The sequence below is a fragment of the Bufo gargarizans genome, chromosome 1 (assembly GCF_014858855.1).
Source record: "Bufo gargarizans isolate SCDJY-AF-19 chromosome 1, ASM1485885v1, whole genome shotgun sequence".
Lineage (NCBI taxonomy): Eukaryota > Metazoa > Chordata > Amphibia > Anura > Bufonidae > Bufo > Bufo gargarizans.
In genome coordinates this window covers 258,572,636-258,598,390 of record NC_058080.1, presented here as the reverse complement: position 1 = coordinate 258,598,390, position 25,755 = coordinate 258,572,636, and the positions used below count along the sequence as shown (strand labels likewise).

Genomic DNA, 25,755 nt, shown 5'->3' with positions numbered 1-25,755 from the left:
GAAAGACATGCAAATTAGCAGAATCTGCCTTGTTTTTCAGCTGTCAGAAGACTATGAAACCTATAGAGGGCGCTGTTCATAATTCAATAGCGCCCTCTATTGGTTTCATAGTCTTCTGACAAAAATATTACACTGATTCTTATGACAAGCTTTAGTGTAGCCTTTTGCATGGAAAATTTGCAATTAAAATATTCGTGATCGACACTAGGACAATATCTGTCACTGGGAAAGCTGGGTAATATATCGCGATCTACACTGAGTTATTGCCCAGCTTTTCCCAGTGTCCGATATTATCACTGACTTACTACATAATTATTACATAATATTCGCTATATTGCTATATATTCGCACATGGGACCAACACAGAAGCCTTCAGCTGCCAATTGCACATACAACAGGACAGCCAGTTTCATAGGTACAAATCTGCTGACAGATGCCCATGGGGCTACTGGGCTCAAAAAAGAGCAGAGATTTAAACGTATAAGTACCAAGCTTTTTATCAACCTGCTCAGCTCCATCTGCTCTATAACGTGGTGCCTCCTGATTGCACTGAAGACTGCTAGCAGGTGGCTTTGATGTGACAAAGCTTTATTCCTTTCTTTTGCGTTTCATTGTTAAACTAACAAGCATTTGCTATAAAGGACAGTTTAACTTTGATCATCTTAATTTCTTTCCTAATGCTGTTTAATTCGATTTTCTCACTACTCTTTGTCTATTTATGTTATCTTCTTTCATATAAGTTCTTCTGATAAAAAACCTTTGATGGAAAATCCTCTGGACCAGCTTCCAAAGTCTGCTCCCTGTCCTCCATTGCTTGCACCTCTAACAGAACAAAACTCAAAAAGAAAGACTCACGCAGTTGCTGCAGTGTCTGCTGTTGTGGGTGCACGGGCAAGGTATAGGTCCAGCTGGTTTTCAAGTCACTGATATATACCATTACTACACCTATAGTGGGACTAACAGTTTGGTTTGTTTCAACTGTGGAGAGTCATATATGAAGACTGGTGTGTCATGATAGCATCCACCGTATTCCATTAACACAATGTAGAAATATTAAGAAATGCAACCCAATCTACTAAAGAGCATGTAGTGCATTAGCCTTTTTCTTTTGTGTTTGAAAAAAAAATATATAAGTTGTTTGTGTCAGGAAAAGTGGTGATGGGCTGTCATACATCCGGTATTAATTCCATATGCCATTTTTATTTTTTTCTAAATAAAATTATTCCATTCATGCATAACCACCATTGTTTTTACAGTCGCTTTTATTTGGAAAACTATTAACTACTACCTGCAATATATATTTGATACTTTACTATCTTTATTCTGATATTTGCATCCACACCTTCACCCATGGAAGCCACCTCTTTTTCTTATCTAATGCATGTCACTATTGATAACTTTTCTTTCTTCTTCTTCTTTTTTCTGATGATCTTATTCATCGTCTATTTCTACTCTTCACTTTCTCTTATTTCTCAGATTGTCTGACCCCTTTGTATATCGTTCTCTCTTGGACGCACTTATCATAGAACCTGTCATAAGGCAACCTGTTCCAAGTTCAAAATTAGGAAGGAGATCCACTGGTTTGATAGGAAGTGAACCATTTATGAGGTGAGGTAAATATATGTGTAACTTTTAAACTAAATTGAATTAATCATAAACAATAAGGGGGGGGGGGGGGATTTAGGAGTGTAATATTTGAAGGCCGTTTTGCATGGCGTACTTTGTGGCAAATTTATCAGGCAGTGCGTTTTGTTTAAGTTTGGCGCATCTTTCACACTTTCATCTACAAATGCTTTTATTGCTCCACCCTCCTATTGGAATGACTTTTTTTTTCCCCAAAAAGTTGAAGTGATAAATCTAGACAGAAATTAATTTACTTCCCTAACCATACCCACTTTCCCACCACATTTTCAAAACTGGAATGAGTGGTGTAAAAATGTAAAAAAAAAAAAAGCACAATTTTTTACGCAAATAAGTTAAAAGTCCCCAAGCCCAATTTTGCAACGTTTTGAGTGCAGAGCTTGATAAAGTTCTCCCTATGTGTTTGTAAATCAGAGTGAAGAGTGTATAAAGACAAACCAGTGACCTCTTCATATGGCTGATTGTGGGGGTCCTGGGAGTCAGACCCCAGCCGATCTGATATTGATGACCTATCCTGAGGATAGGCCATCAATATGTAAATCCTGGAAAAAAGAAACCTTTTATATAGAGGAACCATGTCACCCCCTTTTGCATAGTATAAGCCCTCTTACACGGGCCAAGGTTTGGGGCAGTTATGAACATTCATACAAATGTTTGTTCCTGATTATTGGCAAATGTAAAGGTGACACCAGTCACCTAACAAACAAGCAAATGCTTTTATGTAGCACCTAAAAGTGGCGCTTTGTCGACAGCACATCACATTGTGTATAGAAATATTGGAATTGTATGGAGCCAATCGATCATAGTAACAATCGTAGAGAGGAGATAATGTAAAGGACCCTTCAGGTATGTTTACACATGTCAGATTTGCATATTGCAAATCCCACATGTATTTTACTAGAAGATTCACAACAGAAATTGAATGATTTTCCTAGTGTATGACGTAAAGTCATGATTTTATTAAAGACACGGAGGCGAATATTGCTTTCTCTTCCTTTACTAAATCCATAGCAGCAAGAAGAGTAACCATGGTAACAAAAAACGAAACACCCCCAAAGGTAACCCCTCCCTCCATACGTCCATAAATAGCCCTTCCTCAGGGAACACTTCCTCTTTCTTGGTCCAACCGTAACAGCACGACAATCCAGACGACACTGGGGACCACTAAACCGGTACACTCCAACGGGAGACGAACGAAACCGAGACCCAGAGTCGCAACGAACAGCACAGACATGCGTCCAGAGAAGGAGAGTCAACCTAGGGGAAATGAAAACAAAACAGTATGGTAATCTCAGAGTATAGATCACTGCAACAAGACAGCTGTAGTATCACTGCCAAAATAACTGAGGAGCATATAGACACAAATTGACATAACAAAATGCAAAGCTCTGAAACAACAGGTAAACATCGACTGGCTCATAAAATAAACACATAAATAAATAAATAAAACCTATAAAACGGGAGGGAAAGGGCGGGCAATATTCGCCTCCGTGTCTTTAATAAAATCATGACTTTACGTCATACACTAGGAAAATCATTCAATTTTAAAACAAGACACGGAGGCTTCATATTGCTAGTTCAAAGCTAAGGAATGACTGAAGAAAACGCATGAGGACCAGGCCTGAAATAAAAATCCCTAAACGTAGAGGCCCTGGACCAGTCCGCCAATTTCAAGATATCCTCCAAACGGGCCCCCGAAACTGCCATAGACGTAGCGGAAGCCCCACGAACCGAATGTGCGGTAAAGATGGAAGTATCGACCCCCGCAAGAGACAAAATCCACTTGACCCAGCGAGAAAAGGTAACACTAGTAACCGGGGCAAACGGCCTGCGAAAAGACACAAAAAGCTGCGGTGAGTCCCTAGCCCTAAGGGAAGCCGTACGAGAGAAGTACTCCCTAAAACAGGATACCGGGCAAACCGCGGGGCAATCAGGAAAGGCCGGATAGGCCACCATAGAAATGCTCGTCTTGGTGCGACGAGAGACATTAAAAGAAATCCCCTCTGGAGTGAAAGAGACCGCGTCGAAGTCCAAGGCCCGGACATCCGACACGCGCTTACACGAAACGAGGCAGAACAACGTAACCAGCTTAGCCGAAAGCTGACGTAAGGAAAGATCCGGGTTTGAAGGCCAACGAGATAAGAAGTCAATGACCAAGGATACATCCCACAAAGAGGAGAACCGAGGCCTAGGCGGCCTAGAAAGACGAGAACCCTTGAGCAACCGGCGAACCAGAGGATGTTGACCTGCCGGCAGACCCGAGAAACCTTGATGGCGGGAAGAAATGGCAGACCGGTACAAATTAATCGTACGGTAGGCCTTGCCATCCTCGAAAAGGGAAGATAGAAACCGCAAAACATCCTCTACAGGAGCCGTAAGGGGATCCAGGTTCCGTCCCACGCACCAACTAGACCAGACTCCCCAGGCTGCCCGATAAGCCCGAATGGTGCCGGGGGCCCACGCACTTTCCAGGAGGAATCTAGTTGTCTCCGATATTCCAGCGATGTCCCAACGGCCCCTGAGATCCTGCATGCCAGAAGACGGAGAGAGTTGTCCAACAGAAGAGGGTGGTGCTGACCCAACGGGCCCCGAAGGAGATTCAGCCGGGTCGGAAGAAGGACTGGATCCGCGATCAACAGCTCCAACAGCTGTGGGAACCAAGCCTGCGGACGCCAAAACGGGACCACCAGGACTAACTCCGCCTGTTGACGACGCACCTGAGAAAGAATCCGAGGTATCAAGGCGAAGGGTGGAAAAGCGTACAAGAGGGCGCCTGACCAATCCTGGAGCAATGCGTCCACTGCCTCCGAACGAGGGTCCGGCCTCCAACTGTAATACCTGGGTAGCTGGGCGTTCCAACGAGAAGCAAACAGGTCCAATGAGAACGGGCCCCAAAGAGATTCGATGGAGGAGAACACCGCAGAATCCAACATCCAGTCGCTGAAGTCCGAGATGTAGCGCGAACTCCAATCCGCGTGGACGTTGAGGAGACCTGGAATATACTCCGCCACGACCGTGATCCCCCTGTCCAGACAATAGGACCAGAACTCCTTCGCCAGGTGAGTCAACATTGCCGACCGAGTACCGCCCATGGAGTTCACATAACGAACGGCCGATACATTGTCCATCCTGAGACGAATACAAGCATTGACCTTGCCGTTGACGAAGCTCCGAATCGCAAAGGATCCCGCCAGTAGCTCCAATGCGTTGATGTGCAGAGACGTTTCCGACGTAGACCACGGCCCTCCGGTGGATACACCGTTGCAGCGAGCACCCCATCCCTGCAGGCTGGCGTCCGACTCTATCACCACGTCCGGCTGAGGACCCACGATAGCCCTGCCATTCCACGCTTCGAGATTGTGAATCCACCACGTTAGCTCGTCCCTGGTGTCTTGATCCAGGACCACCGATTCCCCGTAGGAAACCCCCGCCTGCAGATGGGCGATCTTGAGCCGCTGAAGCGCCCGATAGTGGAGTGGGGCCGGAAAGACCGCCTGAATTGAGGAAGATAGAAGACCCAAGACCCGGGCCAAGTGACGCAGGGACACCCGAGGCAACCGGAGAGTGTGACGTAACTCCCTGCGGATGGCTCGGACTTTGGACATCGGAAGACAAAGAGTGCGGGTGGAGGAATCCACACGGAATCCCAGGAACTCCATGGATCTGGATGGTTGAAGACACGATATCTCGCGATTGATAACAAATCCCAGACCGGTTAGCAGTGAGATGGACAGACGCAGATGCGACCGGAGGGTAGCAGGATCCTGGGCAATCAGGAGCATGTCGTCCAGATAGATTATCAGACGGACACCCTGACCCCGAAGCCACGACACCACCGGCTTCATGAGCTTGGTGAAACACCAAGGGGCTGATGACAGGCCAAACGGGAGACATGTGAATCGCCATATCTGATCCCCCCCACAGGAAACGCAGAAGATCCCGGGATCGATGGGCAATGGGCACTGTGAGATAGGCATCCTTTAAATCGAGCTTGACCATCCACTCGCCCGGAAGGAGAAGGTCTCTGAGCAGATGAATGCCCTCCATTTTGAAATGGCGGTATCGCACATAAATGTTCAGATTCTTCAGGTTTATCACTGGACGAAACTGTCCCCCTTTCTTTTCCACAAGGAAAATATCGCTGATCACACCCCCGTGGGGGTTCGGAGCCCTTTCTATGGCACCCTTTTCCAGAAGGGACAAGAGTTCCGTGTCTATGAGAGTGCGAGACTCCAGAGAGAACACTCGCGGTGTGAATGGGGGCAGACAAATTGGGGTGTCTATCAGTTCGATTTGAAAACCCCTGATCGTAGACAGCACCCATGGGTCGGTAGTGATGCGATCCCAGGCATGCAAAAAATGTTGGAGCCTGCCCCCAATGCATCGGGAAGAAGACAGAGGACAAACATGGGGACTTACCAAACGGACGTCGGGAACCTGGAGTTCCTCTGAAGCCTCTGGACCTTCCGAAGGTGCCCCTGGACGGAAAGAAAGGGGTCTGTCGTTGATCTTGAAACGTTTGGCGCTGCTGGAAGGAGCCTCGACCGGTGTTACGGGTCTGAAAGTGGGTACGGCCGGACAGACGGCCCCTTGAGCTGCCGGCCCTGGTAGAGACCCTATTCTGAAAAACCTTGCGCATATTAGATTGCGCCTTATCCAAAGCCGTGAAGGCTCCCACAAATTTGCCTAACTCCTTAATAAAGGAGTCTCCAAAAAGGAGTCCCTGTGCATCTTTGCCAGACTCGGACAAAGCCATGTTGGTCAATTTCGGCTCGATTTTCATGAGGATAGCCTTCCTCCTCTCAATCGCCAGGGAAGTGTTGACATTTCCCGTGACGCATATGGCACGTTGTACCCAGCCCCTGAGCTCATCCGGGTCAATCCGGGTGCCATCTGCCTTGGCAGACTCCGCCAGCTCAAAAATTTTTGTAAGGGGCCCTAAGATGTCCAAGAGCTTATCTTGGCAAGCTCGCAGGGCCGAGTCAAGGCCCCTGCGAGGGTTAAAGCCAGTTTTGGCCAGAAATTGGACCATTTTAGGGTCTACGTTAGGCGTCTCGCCGACCTTATTGGGGATAATGGGGCGTGGGCACTCTGCCCTTAGCTTGTTGCGGGTCTCCTTGGATAACGGGGTTCTAATTCTAGCCTCCAAGTAATGAGCCACATGGGATGCGGGGACCCATTCAGCTGACCTGGGATGGTGTAGGCTATCGGGATCAAATAACGGCTCCCCAGCTGGGTCAGTAAGAGGGGTGTCACTAGAGACAGCCGCCCCTGAGGCCCCACTAGTGGATGGCCGGGAGGGGGGGACGTAATCGTCCACGTCAGGATCCACCATAACACCTGTGATATCATCATCCGAACCATCAGGGCGGAAACTCAAAGCCTCCTCATCAGACTCATTTTCAGAGTGATCGCTACGCTCGTCCTGATTGCGAGCAGATTTCCACCGACGCGACTTTTCTGCCTGGCGCGGACAGGCTCGTTTGCGTGTGCTAGGCACGCTCTCATGTGATAGAACTGTGCTATCAGTTACAGGGTTTCTGGAGGCAGAAGCTGCAGGTGGTGGCATGCTGGGAGAAGCCATAGGGAGAAGGGCCTGTGAAATGGACTGTGTGATCACAGATGACATAGATCCCATGGCAGAAGCAATCGCCTGGGATATGGACTGCTGAAGGGCCAGAGCCTGGGCCTCAGCAGAGGAGACAGGGAGTAACCCAAGGCTATGTGAGGATCCCTGGGGTATGGGGACAAGAGGAGTGGGGACAGGGGTGGCCGAGTCCTGTGCAGACATTGTGAAAATATATATCAGGAGTTAGTCACTCCAGAGAAAAAACGCAGTGAGGGGAGGTTGATCCTACCTAACCTGACACGTTGCACTAAAATGGCGCCGGGAAGTAAGACTGCGGTCGCCGGAATACAGGGAACGCCCCCTCCGCTCCCCAGGCCAATAGGAGCGGGAGGAAGGAACTAGACGCCCACAGAGAAAAAGGCCCGCCCCTGGAGGAGTGTCCAGCGAGCGAGGAGGGACACCAAGATGGCGCCCGAGATCTGAATAGAGCACCGGCAAGATGGCGCCCGAACTCTCGTGAATCGCGAGAGTTCGGGCGCAAGAAGAAGCCTGTAGAAGATGGCGCCAAAGAGCTTAGGCCGACAGGGAACCGAAAGAAAAATCGGTAGGAGGTTAACCGGCAGGAGGAGGAGGGGGAAGGAGGGGACAGAGGGTGAATAAGGCACCCGAACGGGGAGAATACGCGGCGCCCAAGAGGGGAAACCTAAGCAAAAGAAGGCATGAAGAAATACATAATAAAGTGCCAGTAAAACGGATAGGTGGCTGGGAGACCACCGACAGAGATACCAAGCAACACAATTTGGGAAAAAACAATGGGTTAAATGAAAACACGAATAAGACACAAATTCACTACTTATCTGCTATGGAGCAGCAAGAAAGAGGAAGTGTTCCCTGAGGAAGGGCTATTTATGGACGTATGGAGGGAGGGGTTACCTTTGGGGGTGTTTCGTTTTTTGTTACCATGGTTACTCTTCTTGCTGCTATGGATTTAGTAAAGGAAGAGAAAGCAATATGAAGCCTCCGTGTCTTGTTATAAAATTCAAGGTTTTCTGCCGTGGTGGTGCTATGGGTATGCAGCAGAACCACACAAGAATTAGCCCACCAGGAGCCACAAGCTATAAATTTACACATGAGTCACCGTATTTTTCGCCATACAAGTGGCACCTAGGTTTTAACCAAGAAAAATAAGAGAAAAATATTTTTTATCTGATCTGAGGTCTGATAAAAATATTTTTCATTAGCAGAGAAAAAAAGAGAAAATTATATTTTTCATCAGACCTCAGATCAGACTCCTAAATCAGATCCCCAATACACATCTGACCTAAAATAAGATCCACAAACCTCATCAGACTCCCAGTGTCAGACCCTCAGTGCTTAGATCCCCCCCACCCAATACTTAGATCTCCCCCCTTCTCAGATCTGACCTCACATGCTCAGACCTGACCAACCCATACTCTAAACTGAACCCACATGCTCAGTTCTCACAACCCCCCCCCCCCCCCCCCTCCCCCCATGCTCAGATCTCTTCCCTCTCCTGCTCGGGCACCTGCTATTCTGCAGGTCTGACACGCTCTCCACTGTGACCTGATGATCACAACATCGGGTCATAGTGCGTGTCTCCACGTACTACGTTCTCCTCACACTGTGTGCATCAGGACGTAGTGGAGAGTGCGTAAAAGATCTTGGGGTGGAGCAGGAGCCGGCCTAACTGCTTCCCGGCTCCACAGTTAGAGCTGCACTTGAAGAAGCAAAGAGCCACAGGTTGGCCACCCCTGGGCTAATCTTTGGCATTTCTGATCAAAATAAGTTGTCTGCTCCTTTTTTTTTTTTTTTTTTTTTTTTTTTTTTTTTTAAGGCAGATTTTTATTTACACCGCGCCACTAAAAATCCACCTGGATGAGTTCCATTTCATGTGAATGGGGTTGCAGAAACCCCATTTACATGCATGTGATGTGGATTGTTCTCAGATTCGATGCGATTCCATGTTAAAGCAGTTGTCCAGCCAGATATATTAATGACCTATTGTCAGGATAGGTCATCAATATCTAATCTGTGAGGGACGGACACCCAGCACCCCTGCTGATCAGCTGTTTAGCTGAATAGTAGGCAGTGCTCAATGCAAGCGCCGCTTCCTGTTCATTACACTGCACTTCCTTTCAGAAGTGCAGTGTAATACAAGTACTCGCTCTATTCAAGTAAATGGAGCACCGCCTCCTTGTCACATAGCTGATCAGTGAGGTTCCGGGTGTCGGACCCCGCCAGTGAGATAATGATGACCTATCCTCAGGATAAGTCGTCAATATATACAGTCAGGTCCATAAATATTGGGATATTGACAATTCTAACATTTTTGGCTCTATGCACCACCACAATGGATTTGAAATGAAACAAACAAGATGTGCTTTAACTGCAGACTGTCAGCTTTAATTTGAGGGTATTTACATCCAAATCAGGTGAACGGTGTAGGAATTACAACAGTTTGCATATGTGCCTCCCACTTGTTAAGGGTCCAAAAGTAATGGGACAGAATGATAATTATAAATCAGACTTTCACTTTTTAATACTTGGTTGCAAATCCTTTGCAGTCAATTACAGCCTGAAGTCCGGAACGCATAGACATCACCAGACACTGTGTTTCATCCCTGGTGATGCTCTACCAGGCCTCTACTGCAACTGTCTTCAGTTCCTGCTTGTTCTTGGGGCATTTTCCCTTAGGTTTTGTCTTCAGCAAGTGAAATGCATGCTCAATCGGATTCAGGTCAGGTGATTGACTTGGCCATTGCATAACATTCCACTTCTTTCCCTTAAACTCTTTGGTTGCTTTTGCAGTATGCTTTGGGTCATTGTCCATCCGCGCTGTGAAGCGCCGTCCAATGAGTTCTGAAGTATTTGGCTGAATATGAGCAGATAATATTGCCCAAAACACTTCAGAATTCATCCTGCTGCTTTTGTCAGCAGTCACATTATCAATAAATATAAGAGAACCAGCTCCATTAGCAGCCATACACTACCACCACCATGCTTCATTTATGAGGCGGTATGCTTAGGATCATGAGCAGTTCCTTTCCTTCTCCATACTCTTTTTATCCCATCACTCTGGTACAAGTTTATCTTGCTCTCTTCTGTCCATAGGAGGTTGTTCCAGAACCGTGAAGGCTTTTTTAGATGTCGTTTGGCAAACTCTAATCTGGCCTTCCTGTTTTTGAGGCTCACCAATGGTTTACATCTTGTGGTGAGCCCTCTGTATTCACTCTGGTGAAGTCTTCTCTTGATTGTTGACTTTGACACACATAAACTTACCTCCTGGAGAGTGTTCTTGATCTGGCCAACTGTTGTGAAGGGTGTTTTCTTCACCAGGGAAATAATTATTCGGTCATCCACCACAGTTTTTCTGTGGTCTTCTGGATCTTTTCGTGTTGCTGAGCTCACCGGTGCATTCCTTCTTTTTAAGAATGTTCCAAACAGTTGTTTTGGCCACGCCTAATGTTTTTGCTATCTCTCTGGGTTTGTTTTGTTTTTTCAGCCTAATGATGGCTTGCTTCCCTGATAGTGACAACTCTTTGGATCTCATCTTGAGAGTTGACAGCAACAGATTCCAAATGCAAATAGCACACTTGAAATTAACTCTGGACCTTTTATCTGCTCATTGTAATTGGGATGATGAGGTGAATAACACACACCTGGCCATGGAACAGCTGAGAAGCCAATTGTCCCATTACTTTTGGTACCTTAACAAGTTGGAGGCATATATGCAAACTGTTGTAATTCCTACACCGTTCACCTGATTTGGATGTAAATACCCTCAAATTAAAGCTGACAGTCTGCAGTTAAAGCACATCTTGTTTGTTTCATTTCAAATCCATTGTGGTGGTGCATAAAGCCAAAAATGTTAGAATTGTGTCGATGTCCCAATATTTATGGACCTAACTGTATATGGCCGGACAACCAATACTTTCTATACTATACCAATTACTAACCATCCAAGGTTCTACTAGTCCCCTTATAAAATAAAAACTAATTGCGTTTGACAAGTTCAACATTTAAAAAATGGTGCTGCATATTGCCATGTAACATGTACTGTGTTTGTTGTTGAAATGTTTATTCAGTTCAGTTTTGTCCCAATTTACAATGGAGACAAAACAGAATTATTTTCCCCTGCTAGGGAGATCCTATGACTGGTCTCAATAGTGGAAAGGGAAAGCGCAAGTGTGAAAGTAGCCTTACTGTCGTGTGGCCACCAGAGCAATAATACATTTGCAAAAATATGGCACTGTGAAGTCTATGCAGTGGTAGCAAGTTTAGGAAGCATCAGAAAATTAAATAATAAGTTGGAAGTGTGCATAACATATGTAATCCTTCCATCCAGGAAGACATCTGTGAAGAAAAGAGTCCCCTTTTAGTGCTACAGCAATTGTTGTCCTTCCATCTATATATCAATTCCCTTTGCTAATTTTTACCCCTCTCCATTTTCCTCTGTGCTTCTTCCCAAACTTCTGCTTTTTATCTGTCTTCATATTTTTCAATGCCTTGAGAAAAGGCGTTCTTGTAGGAGTAGACAGTATATGAGCAATGCTACAACAGTGAGATTTTGTAATGCAGATTTTTTATTTTTTTGTTTATTAGGCTATGTACCTTTTTAATTGAAATAACTTTAATTATACCAATCGAGGCGACATTCTACGTTACTTTTAAACTCCTTTAAAGCAGTTTTATATGGTCGTTTGTCTGCAGTGTACAATGGTTTGGACTGAAAACATTTTGCTTTTGCAAAGAGAGCTATTGTACCTGATGTTGGATTTTCTTATAACTGTGTCTTTACCAAATGCCTAACATAAAACTGTTGTGGGTTTAACGTTTAATAAGGTGTTGGAAGCTAGTAAATTTAACATCTAGTTGTAATGCTGACTTACAGCTCTGGATCACCAGGAGTTCATGAAGGATCAGTCTTGTTAGACTAGACCAGTCTCTTGAGAAAGTTCTTTAGGAGAGCTATTAGGCTGTCAACTAAGTTGTGGCAGCTAGAGTCAGGCAGCTGTTGCCAAAGCTAACAACATTATGGGATGCATATAAGGGTATATAAATGCACAGGTCGAAACTTTCTATCTACCTTGGTATACATTTCCCATAAGTCTAGGCTCTAGTCAGGACATATCTGAAATAGAGAAGGACATGATTCAGTAGACTTAAAAGAAGTTTTGTACCTCAGTAGAAACCTTTATTAAAATACAGTGCACTGCAGTGAAGTACGATACAGAGTGCATATTCTGAGTGTTTGAATGTTATATTTTGAGATGTAGGTATTCTTTCTTTGAGAATGGTGTTTTGCTTAGGCTACTTTCACACTCGCGTCGTGGATCTGCACAGATGGATCCGTTCAGATAATACAACCATCTCCATTCCGTTCAGAATGGATCAGTTTGTATTATCTTTAACATAGCCAAGACGGATCCGTCTTGAACACGATTGCAAGTCAATGGAGGACGGATCAGTTTTCTATTGTGTCATAGAAAACTGATCCGTCCCTATTGACTTACATTTTGTGTCAGGATGGATCTGTTTTGGCTCAGTTTCGTCAGATGGACGCCAAAAGGCTGCAGGCAGCGTTTTGGTTTCCGCCTCCAAAGCGGAATGGAGACTGATCGGAGGCAAACTGATGCATTCTGAGCGGATCCTTTTCCATTCAGAATGCATTAGGGCAAAACTGATCCGTTTTGGACCGCTTGTGAGAGCCCTGAACGGATCTCACAAACAGAAAGCCAAAACGCCAGTGTGAAAGTAGCCTTAATTGTCATAGCTAATTGAGGTGGCAATACAATGATGGCATTATTTCCCTTGGAAGAGAGATAATCTGCAAATCCTTTTTTTCCAAGGAGCATAGGCTGGCCTATAAGGCTCCCTATGTCAGCTCTTGTGCTCTTCACAAGGAGAAACAATAACCCCCTCTTCCCAAGACAAACATCCTTTGACGCCAACCAAGTAGACTGTCTGCTCTGTACTGGTGAGGGGCAAAAAACACGAAATAGCTGTCAGATGATGGTTCTCTGCCTTTTGGCTAAAGATCATATGTAGTTCCTGTTCTTATCAGTGTCTATGGCCTCGGCGGTGGAGAAGGGCAAGTACACTAAAGTTTAGAAGCTTCTGAGTGTATGCAGGCTGGACTAACAGGCTACCTGTGGGTGGCTTTGACCCTCTCAAGCTCATTACCTTAATTTGGTTGAATGCAGGTGGTACCCTAGGTGTGGTGAGCGGACACACTGTGGGTGGGAGCCTACTGAATGATGGCACATTTCTACGTGCTTCACTTTCTCACCATCCAGCAAACTCGTGTCTGCTTGCCTGTGTTTCTTCTTGGGACAATGTGTTATCTGTCTCCATTAAGCCTTATTCACAGTCAATGTTTGATCAGTGATGTCCATCAGTAATTGTGAGCCAAACCAGGTGCGGGTCTAAACACAGAAAAGGTTCAGATCTGTCCTTCTATAACTCATCTTTGTGTAGCCTCCATTCCTGCTTTTGTGTGAATAATGCCTTAGCTTAGCGAATGAACTTTATTATTTATGTTGCTGTGTGTTCATTTTCCACATTTGTCTCCAGGACCATTTCAGGGTGTGTTGCCCTTTAGGGAACAGGATAGGGGATAAATATTAGATCGGTGGGGTCCTACCGCTGAGACGCCCACCGATCACAAGAACAGGGGCCCCACAGCCCCCCTTAAAATGAACAGAGCGTCCAGTCGGGCATGTGTATTCATTTCTATGGAGATTCTGGAGTTGGCTGAGTGCTGTATTTGGCTATCTCCGGAAGACCACGCTCCGCTTAAGACGCTAACTATTGCTTCATGCATCGCACCATTCCTGACTGAATCCTGACCCATTCATTTCACATGAGAATAACTTTTCATGCATCATCTCTGCATTCAGGAAAAATCATAGCATGTTTTATATTTGTTTGTTTTTGCTTGCAATCCTAGCCCCACAGAAGTGAATGGGGCTCGCATCTGGATGTCATGCGTTTTTCACTGATTGTTGCTAGGGGATGTTCAGTGTTCAATTTTTCTTCACGCTCATAAAAAATGTGTTAAACTGAATGCATCTGCACTGAAACACCGAACGCAATCGCAGACAAAACTATCAGTTTTTCCCTGAACAGATCTTGACACAATCCGTATCTCACTCTTGTGAAAGAGGCCTTGTGTGCTTGGCTTGCTTACTGTTCCGTTTGGGTCTTGGATGGTAATGAGCATACGGCACAGTGAATGGCTGTCTTTTCTGAAGTCTTTCGTGTTGAAGAATATCTTCCTGTTACTTTTGATTAGATATCCAGTTGTAGCCAAAGTATTATGTATTTAGTTACTATAATTATATTTATCCCCATCTTTATTTTTTACCAACAGTGAATCACTGGAGCCTGCACCAGTAACTCGGACTGCTGGTGCATCTTCAAAGATAATGCCTGCTTCCTACAACCCTACACCATCTGCGTACAAGCCCAGTAGTTCAACAACTGCAGCCAAGCCAGGAGGCTGGCAACCAGGTAACTGAATCTGCACCTCAGTGGTTGGCACTGGTGCCTTGCAACGCTGGCGTCCTAGGTTTGAATCCGACCAAGGTCAACATCTGCATGGAGTTTGTATGTTCTCCCCGTTAGCACTGATTAGGTAAAATGCAAGGATTACTGCTACATAAATTGTTTGCTGCACTACAGTGGATAGTTATAGACACTGCAATACAAATACATTGAAGACTTGGGGTAAGGTTCTGTAGCATGGAAAGTATAAAAAGTGGATGCTTGTGAGCCCCACCAAGGACAGGAACTGATGTGAATGGAGACAAACAATTTGTGTACAGCAGTTTGGAATACGTTGGCGCTATATAAGTAACAGGAGGTAAACAAGTAAATGAAAAAATTGAGTCAGAATGTCAGTAGACAGTGCTGCTGTAAGCTAGTATAACCACTAGATGGTGCCATGTTACTTCAGCAGAATGCTCCTTCTGTGTGCTTCATGAGGACTCAACTGTGGTCCAAATATGTTTCTCATCACTGGTGTAAACTGAACTCATGTAATTATATTATTATTATTAATGAATCACATAATACAATGAATCCTGCGAGTTTCACCAAGACTCTGGTAATCATCTGCTCCCAGAGTCTACTGCTTAATAATAATAGCAGGTACTAAAAGTAGGTCAGTCAGCCATGTGTATGAACATTGGGTCGCTCACTTTGACTTCATTTCTATAATGGCTTGCGTTTTGTCATTTACATACAGTGGCTACCCAGGAGCGCCTTTTTTTGTAACTATGCATACTGTAAAGAAGAAAAGTAGATATAGCTAGAACTTGTAGACTCTTTCCACTTATTATTCAGCTACAAAGGGGTATGTGTCCCAGGAAAACGTAATTAAATGTGTGGAATGAATTCCACTTTTACTAGGGCAAGGGGTGGCAGTTCTTGGCTAAAGAGTAAAAGACCAGTTGGTCAGAAGTTCAGAACATGAAACTCTGATCTGGCTGACCCTCTTAAACTCTGTAATTAATATAAGATTTTTGTTCTTGGGTTCAGAAAGAATTAGATCGTTCACATTGCTTTGTACCAAGTTCTCCTCTCTTGTCAAGGAGTTAGAATTCCATTAATCCTGCCAATTCTTTCAGAGGCCCTCTCAGTTTGGAGGGTCATCATCTATGTAAGGCTAGTTTCACACTAGCGGCAAGGGACTCCTGCAGGCTGTTCTGGCAGGTGAACAGCCTGTCCGATCCGTGCTGCCGCTAGTGCACCATTGACTATAATGGTGGCGGGGCGGAGATCCAACTGCAGCGCATGCCGAGTGGTGGCCGGCGCTACCACCGTAAATCTGCCACACCCCCATTATAGTCAATGGGGCCGGAGCAGTAGTCCAGGGGCATTCGTGCACTAGCGGCAGCACGGATCCAACAGGCGGTTCACCCGCCAGAACAGCCTGCCGGAGTCCCTTGCTGCTAGTGTGGAACTAGCCTAAATTGTCCTCTGAGTGAAACTGATATTTTATAAATTATAGGATCATGTTAAACTGCAGATAGTGTTTAGTTTTTTTCAACCAGAGCAATAAATGGGAATGGTTTCTATTCAAATTCATGTAGGTATGGTTACCCTGAAACCACATGACTGGCACGGAGTTCTTGTGTTTGTATGCAGGAAATCCTATAAAATCTGTGTAAAAAAACCCCCATAAATATGCACTATTTATCGCATTATTATTTTTCATGCTTTTTGGCGATTTTGTATTTATTTTAACAACCCCATTAAAGTCTGTATTCCCTCTATATAGGGTGTTGATTCGCACAAACAAATTACATTCTGCAGATTTTACAATCTGTGTAGCAAGTCAGTTTCCACGCTTACAAAATGTGCAAGGTGTACATGAGATCTAGCAAATCTCATTCACTTTGCTTGTACTGGAAAACCTGCATGTAATCTGCAATATGTGCATTAAAGGGGTTGTCTCACTTCAGCAAATGGCATTTATCATGTAGAGAAAGTTAATGCAAGGCACTTACTAATGTACTGTGCTCTTCCATATTGCTTACTTTAATGCATCACATTATACACTGCTATGTAGGAGTTATGACCACCCTGTAATCCAGCAGTTGTCATGATTGCACACTATAGGAAAAAGCACTGGCCTACAGTATGTGCCTTCCCGTGGTCCTGGCACTTTTCCTATAGTGTGCATGATTATGACATGTTGTGTTATGTTCATGTTATTATAATGGATCTGATCAGCCGACAAATGAGCGCCTGAGAGTGGGGTATTTAGATGGGCTGATGACTGGTAGAGATACTCGGCCTGTGTAAAAGGACCTTAAAAGTTGCACTCATGGGAATGCATTGAGTTGTATTTGACTCCAATTTTGGTGTAAATAGTCACCAAGGGTATTGTACAGCCATTGTGCATCCATTCACATTCATTCTTAAAAAGAAAGTCACAGAGGTTAAAGAAAATGTGTCACCAGAATCGGATAGTAACACACCTCCTTTTTTTTTTTTAATCAGCTTTTATTTTCTGATTGTAGATTTATTTTCTGAACATTATTATGGGGACGGACATCTTGCCCTTATCTGTTCTTAACAGCAGTTACAAAGCATAAAAAAAATTGTTTTACGGCAGCCCCATGGGCCATAGACACAATGGTCAGGAGGGGACCTCATAGATCATTCCCATAGAAGTCAGTGACCTGCACAGAGGACATTAAAGGGTTTCTACCACTTAGGCGTCACATATTTGGCTGTCAGACACTAGCGATCCGCTAGTGTCTGCTCTGGCCAACCATCCTAATATAATTGCTTTTGGGACGGTGGTTTGGCTAAAAAAACTACTTTTATTAATATGCTAATGAGCCTCTAGGTGCTATGGGGGCGTCATTAGCACCTAGAGGCTCCGTCTACCTTCAGAAACTGCCGCCGCCGAGCGCGTCCCTCCAGCCCGCCCATCTCCTCCTGAATGCGATCCTCGTATGTATTCTGCGCATGCGCAGTGAATGTCTGACCGCTTCCTTGCTCAGACATCTCCACTGCGCCTGCGCGATGACGCCATAGTGCTCCGAGGAACAGGCGCAGTGGAGATGTCTGAGCAGGGAAGCTGTCGGACATTTACTGCGCATGCGCAGAATACATACGAGGATCGCATTCAGGAGGAGATGGGCGGGCTGGAGGGACGCGCTGGGGGCGGCAGTTTCTGAAGGTAGACGGAGCCTCTAGGTGCTAATGACGCCCCCATAGCACCTAGAGGCTCATTAGCATATTAATAAAAGTAGTTTTTTTAGCCAAACCACCGTCCCAAAAGCAATTATATTAGGATGGTTGGCCAGAGCAGACACTAGCGGATCGCTAGTGTCTGACAGCCAAATATGTGACGCCTAAGTGGTAGAAACCCTTTAAAGGCGTTATCCAATTGTAAAAAAAGGCCCCCCACACTGAATATCCGGTGTTGGGAGGGGGTGGTGGCAGGCGGAGGCTTGTCCCCGCCTGCCATTGCTTCCTCCCTCTGTGACAATCGCCTATTGTCTTATCTATACATAGGGGTGATATCATTACAGATTAGAATGAGTTAACTGCAGTAAAGTGATCTGTCCAGACCAAGAAGTGGCGCCAGTTATTGGACATGGTGGCCAGTACAAAAACTGCAGGAATTCTTGGTTTTAGTTTACATTTAAAAAGTTGCATGGAAAATTAAAAATAACCATCAAAAATTAGTTTAAAAAAAATGTTAAACAGAAAAGTGATTTAAACAGCAGGTCATTTTCTAATGACACATTCCTTTTAAGGGCTCATGCACACGACCGTATGGCTTTTTCACTGTTTTGCGGTCCGTTTTTTACGGATCCATAGTTCTGTTTTTTTTTTTTTTTTTTGTTTCTGTTGTGTTTCCTTTCCGTTTTTCCGTATGCCATGTACAGTATACAGTAATTACATAGAAAAAATTAGGCTGGGCATAACATTTTCAATAGATGGTTCAGCAAAAACAGATACGGAAGACATACGGATGCATTTCCGTATATGTTCCTTTTTTTTTTTTTTGGCGGACCCATTGACTTTAATGAAGCCAAGCACCGTGATTTGCGGACAAGAATAGGACATGTTCTATCTTTTCACGTTACAGAAATACTGAAACGAAATGCACATGGAGACACTTCAGTTTTGTTTGCTGAACCATTGAAATGAATGGTTCAGTATATGTACCGCATATTGAACTCAAACAGCCCGTATACTGAACGCAAAATACTGTCGTGTGCATGATCCCCAAGTGTCTTGCAGCATATGATTTTGGTCCAAACTAGCCCTCTCTTGAAATTGCAGTGCCAAAAATCTTTATGGCTGATTACAGTCACTGAAAGAAGATATTTAGAGCGTACGACTATTTAGAAATTGGTGGCGAGACCTTTTGCTAAATGTATATGATTGAATCTAATGGAGTTAAAAAATAACCTCATTTGGCATCCAACTCAGCGAGTGGTTTTGCATGAAGGAAACCTAGGAACATTTTGATCTTGGAAGCTGAGACTTACAGAACGGCCTTTGTTTTCTCGCAGTTGACAGAAACATGACCATATAGACTAAAACTGGCAATCTGCAACTATACATTTTGCTTTAAGATTTTGTAGTTTTCTAGATTTGCATGACTCGACTGAAATAAGAATCACTTCATTAGGCCTCTTTCACACTACAGTATGTCCATTTCAGTGTTTTGCGGTCCGTTTTTCACGGATCCGTTGTTCCGTTCCGTTTCCGTTCTGTTGTTCTGTTCCGTTTTCCGTATGGCATATACAGTATACAGTAATTACATTGAAAAAATTGGGCTGGCCATAACATTTTCAATAGATGGTTCCGCAAAAAACGGAACGGATACGGAAGACATACGGATGCATTTCCGTGTGTGTTCCGTTTTTTTTGCGGACCCATTGACTTGAATGGAGCCACGGACCGTGATTTGCGGCCAAATATAGGACATGTTCTATCTTTCAACGGAACGGAAAAACTGAAATACGGAAACGGAATGCATACGGAACACATTCCGTTTTTTTTGCGGAACCATTGAAATGAATGGTTCCGTATACGGAATGCAAAAAACGGACCGCAAAACGGAAAAAAAAAACGGTAGTGTGAAAGAGGCCTTAAGGGTACTTTCACATTAACGTTATTCTTTTCCTGTATTGAGTTCCGTCCTAGGGGCTCAATACCGGAAAAAAACTGATCGGTTTTATCCTAATGCATTCTGAATGGAGAGCAATCTGTTCAGGATGCATCAGGATGTCTTCAGTTCAGTCTTTTAGACTTTTATCTCCAGCGCAAAAAAACTGAACACTTGCCATTTATTTTCATAGGAATGTATTGGTGCATGCAAATTGCTGCATTGACTGATCCGGTATTCCGGTCTGCGCATGCGCAGACCTTTAAAAATGTAAAAGAAAAATAATACCAGATCCGTTTTGCCTGTTGACACCGAAAAAAAACTGATCCGGTATTGCAATGCATTTTTCAGACTGATCAGGATCGGTCAGAAAAAATGACATGCGTTTGCATACAGTTTGCCTGATCATGCGGGCAGTTCAGGCAACGAACTGCCTGCCGGAATCAAACAATGCAAGTGTGAAAGTACCCTAAGCTTCACCCACTTTTTTTCAAGAACTGTCAGTAGCAGTGGAAGAAAATGAATCTCCCGCTAGCCTGTAAACATTGCAGTGGCACTCAGCTCTGCACTTAGTGCACATTGTACATAAAGTAAGGGGGCTTTGTGACACAGCCGCAGCAGGGACACCTTCTCTGTGCAAAAACTGGGCTGCATATTTTATAATCCTTCATCTTCTGCAAAGCCGGTGTAGGGTATGTGTGCTCTAGATTACAAACAAGGGTTTTCTTTTTCAAGAACCAGCACCACTTTTGTATGTGGACTGTGAGTAAGGGAATGAGACCACACTAGCGTGTTTACTGGATCCGGCAGGGTTCAGCAAAAACGCTTCCATTACTGATAATACGAACGGATTTGGTTGTATTATCTTTAACATAGCCAAGACGGATCTGTCATGAACTCCATTGAAAGTCAATGGAGGACGGATACGTTTTCTATTGTGGCAGAGAAAACGGATCCATACCCATTGACTTGCATTGGAGTCATGCTGGATCCGTCTTGCTCCGCATCCCAGGACAGAAAGCAAACTACATCATGTTGCGGTTTGCTCTCCGGTATGGGAACTGAAAGCATTTTGGAGCATTCCGTTCTGTTCAGTTCAGTTTTGTCCCCATTGACAATTAATGGGGAAAAAACTGAAGCGTTTTTTTCCAGTATTGAGCCCCTATGACGGATCTCAATACCCGAAAACTAAACCGCTAGTGTGAAAGTAGCCTTACCAAGGCCCATGGTGTGGCACTGATTCTGGGGAAAAAAGCACTCATAATTTATAATGTTAGTGATTCCAGCATTGTGGGCAGATGTGTCACAGCTTCAACGGCACTGACGGATTTTCCTTTTGACTCCCATCCACTCATGGCTTGGGTTCCATTTATACCAGCAGATTATCTGAAATAATTAGTCAGATGGCCACTTACACACACAGATCTTTTGTTATACACCAAACTATTGGTCTGATTGGACAGAAATTGGTCAGATAGTCTGTTGGTGTAAATGCACCCTTGGCCAATTGTACATTTATTATTAATGTTTTTTTACTATCTTTTATATACCACTGGCCTATTCCACTTTACAGAGATTCTTATCACTCACTGTCCCCAATGGGGGCTCACAATCTAAGTTCCTTATCAGTACGTCTTCATAGTGTGAGAGGAAAGCAGAGTACCCACAGTGGCTGCCAGACACCTCTGGTAGCAAGAGAACAAAGCATTGGGTGAATTCCTACATGTCTGATGTTGGGGGTGCTTGGCACGCTCCTGTACACATTAGATGGTCAGCATAACCAACTGAAATTGGTGGGTTCAGCAGACTCATCTTATGTGTGTGTAACTGTAAGTCTGCCATAACAGCCAGCTGTCTTCTGCATGCACTCTCAACTAGTGTGAAAAGTCCACACAGCAGAAAGCTGTTAGATTTAGGTGGTGTCCTAAAATAAGAAGCCCTCATAGTTTCCTAGGACAGAGAATAGAATAAAGTATCAGCAACAATATGTGCACTAGATCTTTAAAACTCTCAATGCAGCAAGGAGACGTAGAATTGAGTCTTAAGAAAATATATTCTATCTGTTGTCTAATAATCATAAGTAAATCTGATTAAGGATAGACATTTGCAGGCTTGCTGTATATGGTCATAATTAGTACCACCACATGTCGGTGTTTGTAGGGGTTAGTTACTGGACCGGGAGTGCCTGGATCTTTTTCATTCAAGGCATACTTTGCAGACTTACAGGACAAAGTAGAATCACTAATCACAGCAAACTGCGAAAACTCTGCTTGTCCATTTGTGAGTCCATTTCATTCATGCTAATGGAAACTGCCAACTAATGGCAGTAGATTGGCTTTGCTTAAAGAAATTGCCCTTTTAAGGCTACTTTCACACTGGCGTTTTGGCTTTCTGTTTGTGAGATCCGTTCAGGGCTCTCACAAGCGATTCAAAACTGATCAGCTTTGTCCTAATGCATTCTGAATGGGAAAGGATCCGCTCAGAATGCATCAGTTTGGCTCAGTTCCGCCTGCATTGCGCTTTGAAGGTGGACACCAAAAGGTGTCCGTCTGATAAAACTGAGCCAAACGGATCCGATCTGGCACACAATGTAAGTCGGTGGAGACGGATCCTTTTTTATGACACAATCTGGCACAATAGAAAATGGATCCGTCCTCCATTGACTTTCAATGGTGTTCAAGACTGATCCGTCTTGGCTATGTTAAAGATAATACAAGCGGATAAACGTCTGCATCCGTTTATCTGAACGGATCAGTCTGTGCAGATCCATGACAGATCCGCACCAACCACGAGTGTGAAAGCAGCCTAAAGGTACCCCCTGTTCAAAAAGAAGTAGGGCAGATGATCACCTCAGATGTGGCTTCTCTAACCCCTGGGGATCAGCAGTTATCACCTGGGAAGTTGCGTCTGGTTATATATCTCCCTTGCAGTGCCCAGAAGAAAACAGGTAACCATGTGCATGGGTGGGCAGGTTTCACCTGAAACTCTTTATTCTGGCTCAAAGATGGGGGTCTTGAGTAGTGATCTAAGTTTGGTTCAGTAGAGCTTCAGGAGGTCTGGGTACTGCAGATGTAATTTGAATGCTCAATTGTTTCTTCGTTAGTCATTTTGTTCTTGCTGTAGTATGAAATATGGGGTACATATGCAGGGAGGATATCATCAGTCTGAACTTCTGACTCCTATAGTCCCCAGTAGACATTGTAGGTATGCTGAAGTTACTGCTCAATACAATCAATGAAGAAAATACAATAACGGCAAAGAACTCTGGCTCCTGTTGTCCAGTCTGCCAATTGTAGAACACATTCATTATTCATTTTCTCTATTTATCCTGATTTATTTTTTCAGTCCGTGACAACAAGCCACAGGAATGTATCTTGTCATAACTGATACAAACTTTGACTTCATCGAGCGAGGCCCATTGTGAGACAAGTGGTGGTGATTTGTAAATGTCAGCCATACAACTAATATGCTTCCAGGCTGAAATTTAATGTCATACTGTAAGAGGGTGGGGTAGCAAATAATAGAAAGTTAAATATTAAATGTTAAAGAGAAACACGATCTTTGTTTGGAGAAGGTGCTATTAACTGATCTGTCAGGAAAACTATGCACTAGTGGAGTCCTGTTCATTTACAGATGGCTCCACACAGTAAACAATACGTCACCTGGTTTTACCTTTTCTATCACAAGTACACCGCCACATTGCTGATGTATGTGTCATGTGTACTGCAATAGACGTGCAGTCTACTATCATAATTAGATTTAATGTGATCAATCCAACTTGCTCACATATGAATCACATTTGTTTTAGCAAGAAGCTGAGGGATATAGCAGAATATAGGTATTGGAAAAAACTTTGCCATTTGCTTATACCACGGTTTAATGTATGGTGTAATGTTTTGTAAGGATGGTAAAATGTGTTCTGTTCCCAGCAAAATATTGACTGATATTAAAGAATCAGGGTTTTTTCCCTGTGTAGTGCAGTATAGGCTGTTATAATATAGAGGCTCTTGTGCATGCCTTAGGTATACTTGGTTTAATTAATGAGCCATTTATGGTTTGTCTACTATCATAGTTCGTTCTTCCCTTCTCATGTGATTCCCCTAATGTAGCTTAAATTTCCCATTATGCCCATGGTGAGTCCTGTCTATGGGCTGCAGTTGATAGATCAGCAATATAAAACTTCTGTTCCTTAGCTCACACTGCAAAGTGCCAGTGTATCCTATGAATTGTAGCTTCAGCCTATTTCCCCTGCCTCCTGTTTGTGATGTTTTCTCCCATTCAGCTCTTACAAGCAGGAGACGGGGGTAAGCAGTATGAAGCTATATCTCATATACTGCAAGGAAGCAATAACATCTGAACCAGCACTTTATACATGGGGAAAACACAGAGAAACAAAGATGGGGGTTTGGTGGACAGTGTTAGATCATTCAGGCTTCAGTGCAGCGTGGTTGAATATCTTCTAGCTGGAAGAGAGAATATTCACTGCAAGGGAGTGGAAATTCAAGGGTGGAGGTCTGGGATCTCGGTGTGTAACTATCTCAAAGCCACCTCGGATGCGAACAAGCTTTCATGCAGGTGGGATTTCATTGATACTGATGAAATATTTTAGTTCACATGAAGGCCACACAGAAGAGCAAGGCCTGGAGTCTAAGTCTATGCCAGTAAACAATCTCTCTTGCTGGTGTAGATCTTCACTTTGGCGCATGCACCTCTTAATTGTGGCACATCTAAAGCAAGCAGGGAAGAGATTAAAGGCCAGATTTATCATTACTCTGACAGCTCACTCCACTTTCACATATGTCATTTTAGCCAAGTCAGATTTATGATCGGCCCTTTAAGACTGTAATAAATGTGGTCTGACTGTAGCAGTTTATCCGTCAGTAAGCAGCTTTACAAAAGTCGCACGTCTTTACAAAAAAGTTGCATGTTCCAAAAAAAGTCGCATAAGATAACCATGGTCCTCACTGGAGTGAAATTGTGCATTTTTTTGGCGACTTTTTACATTTTTCTAGAGATTGATTTACATAAGAAAACGCACCCACTTTCAGAAAACTGGCGAGCATAGTGCAGAGCCCAAAAAGTTTCAAATTATTTTGCACCGTTTTAGCGGTTGCGCAAAAATTTGCGACTTTTTCACTCCATTATTCTGACTTGAGCTAATGATAAATCTGGCCCTAAGACCGGTGTGTAAAATGCCAGTCATGATAAATGTCCTCCCATGTTTCTGTAGCGCATTTTAGAAAGTGAAAGCTGAACTCAAGGTTAGAATAAAGGCTGCTTACTGAGTCAGCTTTGATACTTTATGTCCTTTAGGGGTCATTTATCAAGACAGGTGTTTTCTTCACCGGTCTTCATTTCCTCTGCGCAGCCATAGGATTGGTCTAATTTATGCCGAGGCACAGTGCTCACGATAGATTTGGTGCAACCTCTAGAACGCCGAGTACCAGACAGAAATCTATGGAAGCCTCCTAGCTGTGGTAGGGCAGCATAGAAACGCCACTGGCAAAAAAATGTTGCATGTGGGGGGAATAATAAATTCCACCCAGTTCATTGGGGGAATATTGATTCTAATTAAATCTTAGATAGTTTAACCCTTTCAAGGTTGGATTTTTTTGTTTTAGTTTTCGTTTTGCGCTCCCTGACTTCCCAGAGCCATAACTTTTTATTTGTCTGTTCACATAGCCATTTAAGTCCTTGTTCTTTGCTTAACAAGTTGTACTTTCCAACGCCACCATTTAATATTGCATCTGATGTAGTGGGAAGCGGGAAAAAAATTCTAAATGGGGTGAAATTCCACCACAGTTTTTTGGGTTTTTTATTTGCGACTTATGATGTGTGATCTGACTGACTACAGGTCAGTACGAATCCGGCGATACCTTTT

The 25,755-nt window shown here is 44.0% G+C and overlaps 1 protein-coding gene across 6 annotated transcripts in view; it reads left to right on the top strand.

Annotated features, from left to right (window-relative positions):
* Positions 1–25,755, top strand: part of PDLIM5 (PDZ and LIM domain 5) — a 200,992-nt gene that overhangs the window by 144,227 nt on the left and 31,010 nt on the right. For 5 of the 6 annotated variants that reach the window (XR_006391013.1, XM_044302657.1, XM_044302664.1 and 2 more), the window contains 3 exons: positions 741–896; positions 1,477–1,608; positions 14,604–14,743. Coding sequence is in view for 5 of the 6 variants with exons in the window: in XM_044302657.1 (XP_044158592.1) it covers positions 741–896; positions 1,477–1,608; positions 14,604–14,743 (428 nt within the window). In the remaining variant the exon portion in view is untranslated. The remainder of the gene's footprint in view (positions 1–740; positions 897–1,476; positions 1,609–14,603; positions 14,744–25,755) is intronic. The other variant, XM_044302672.1, reaches the window with a different exon arrangement.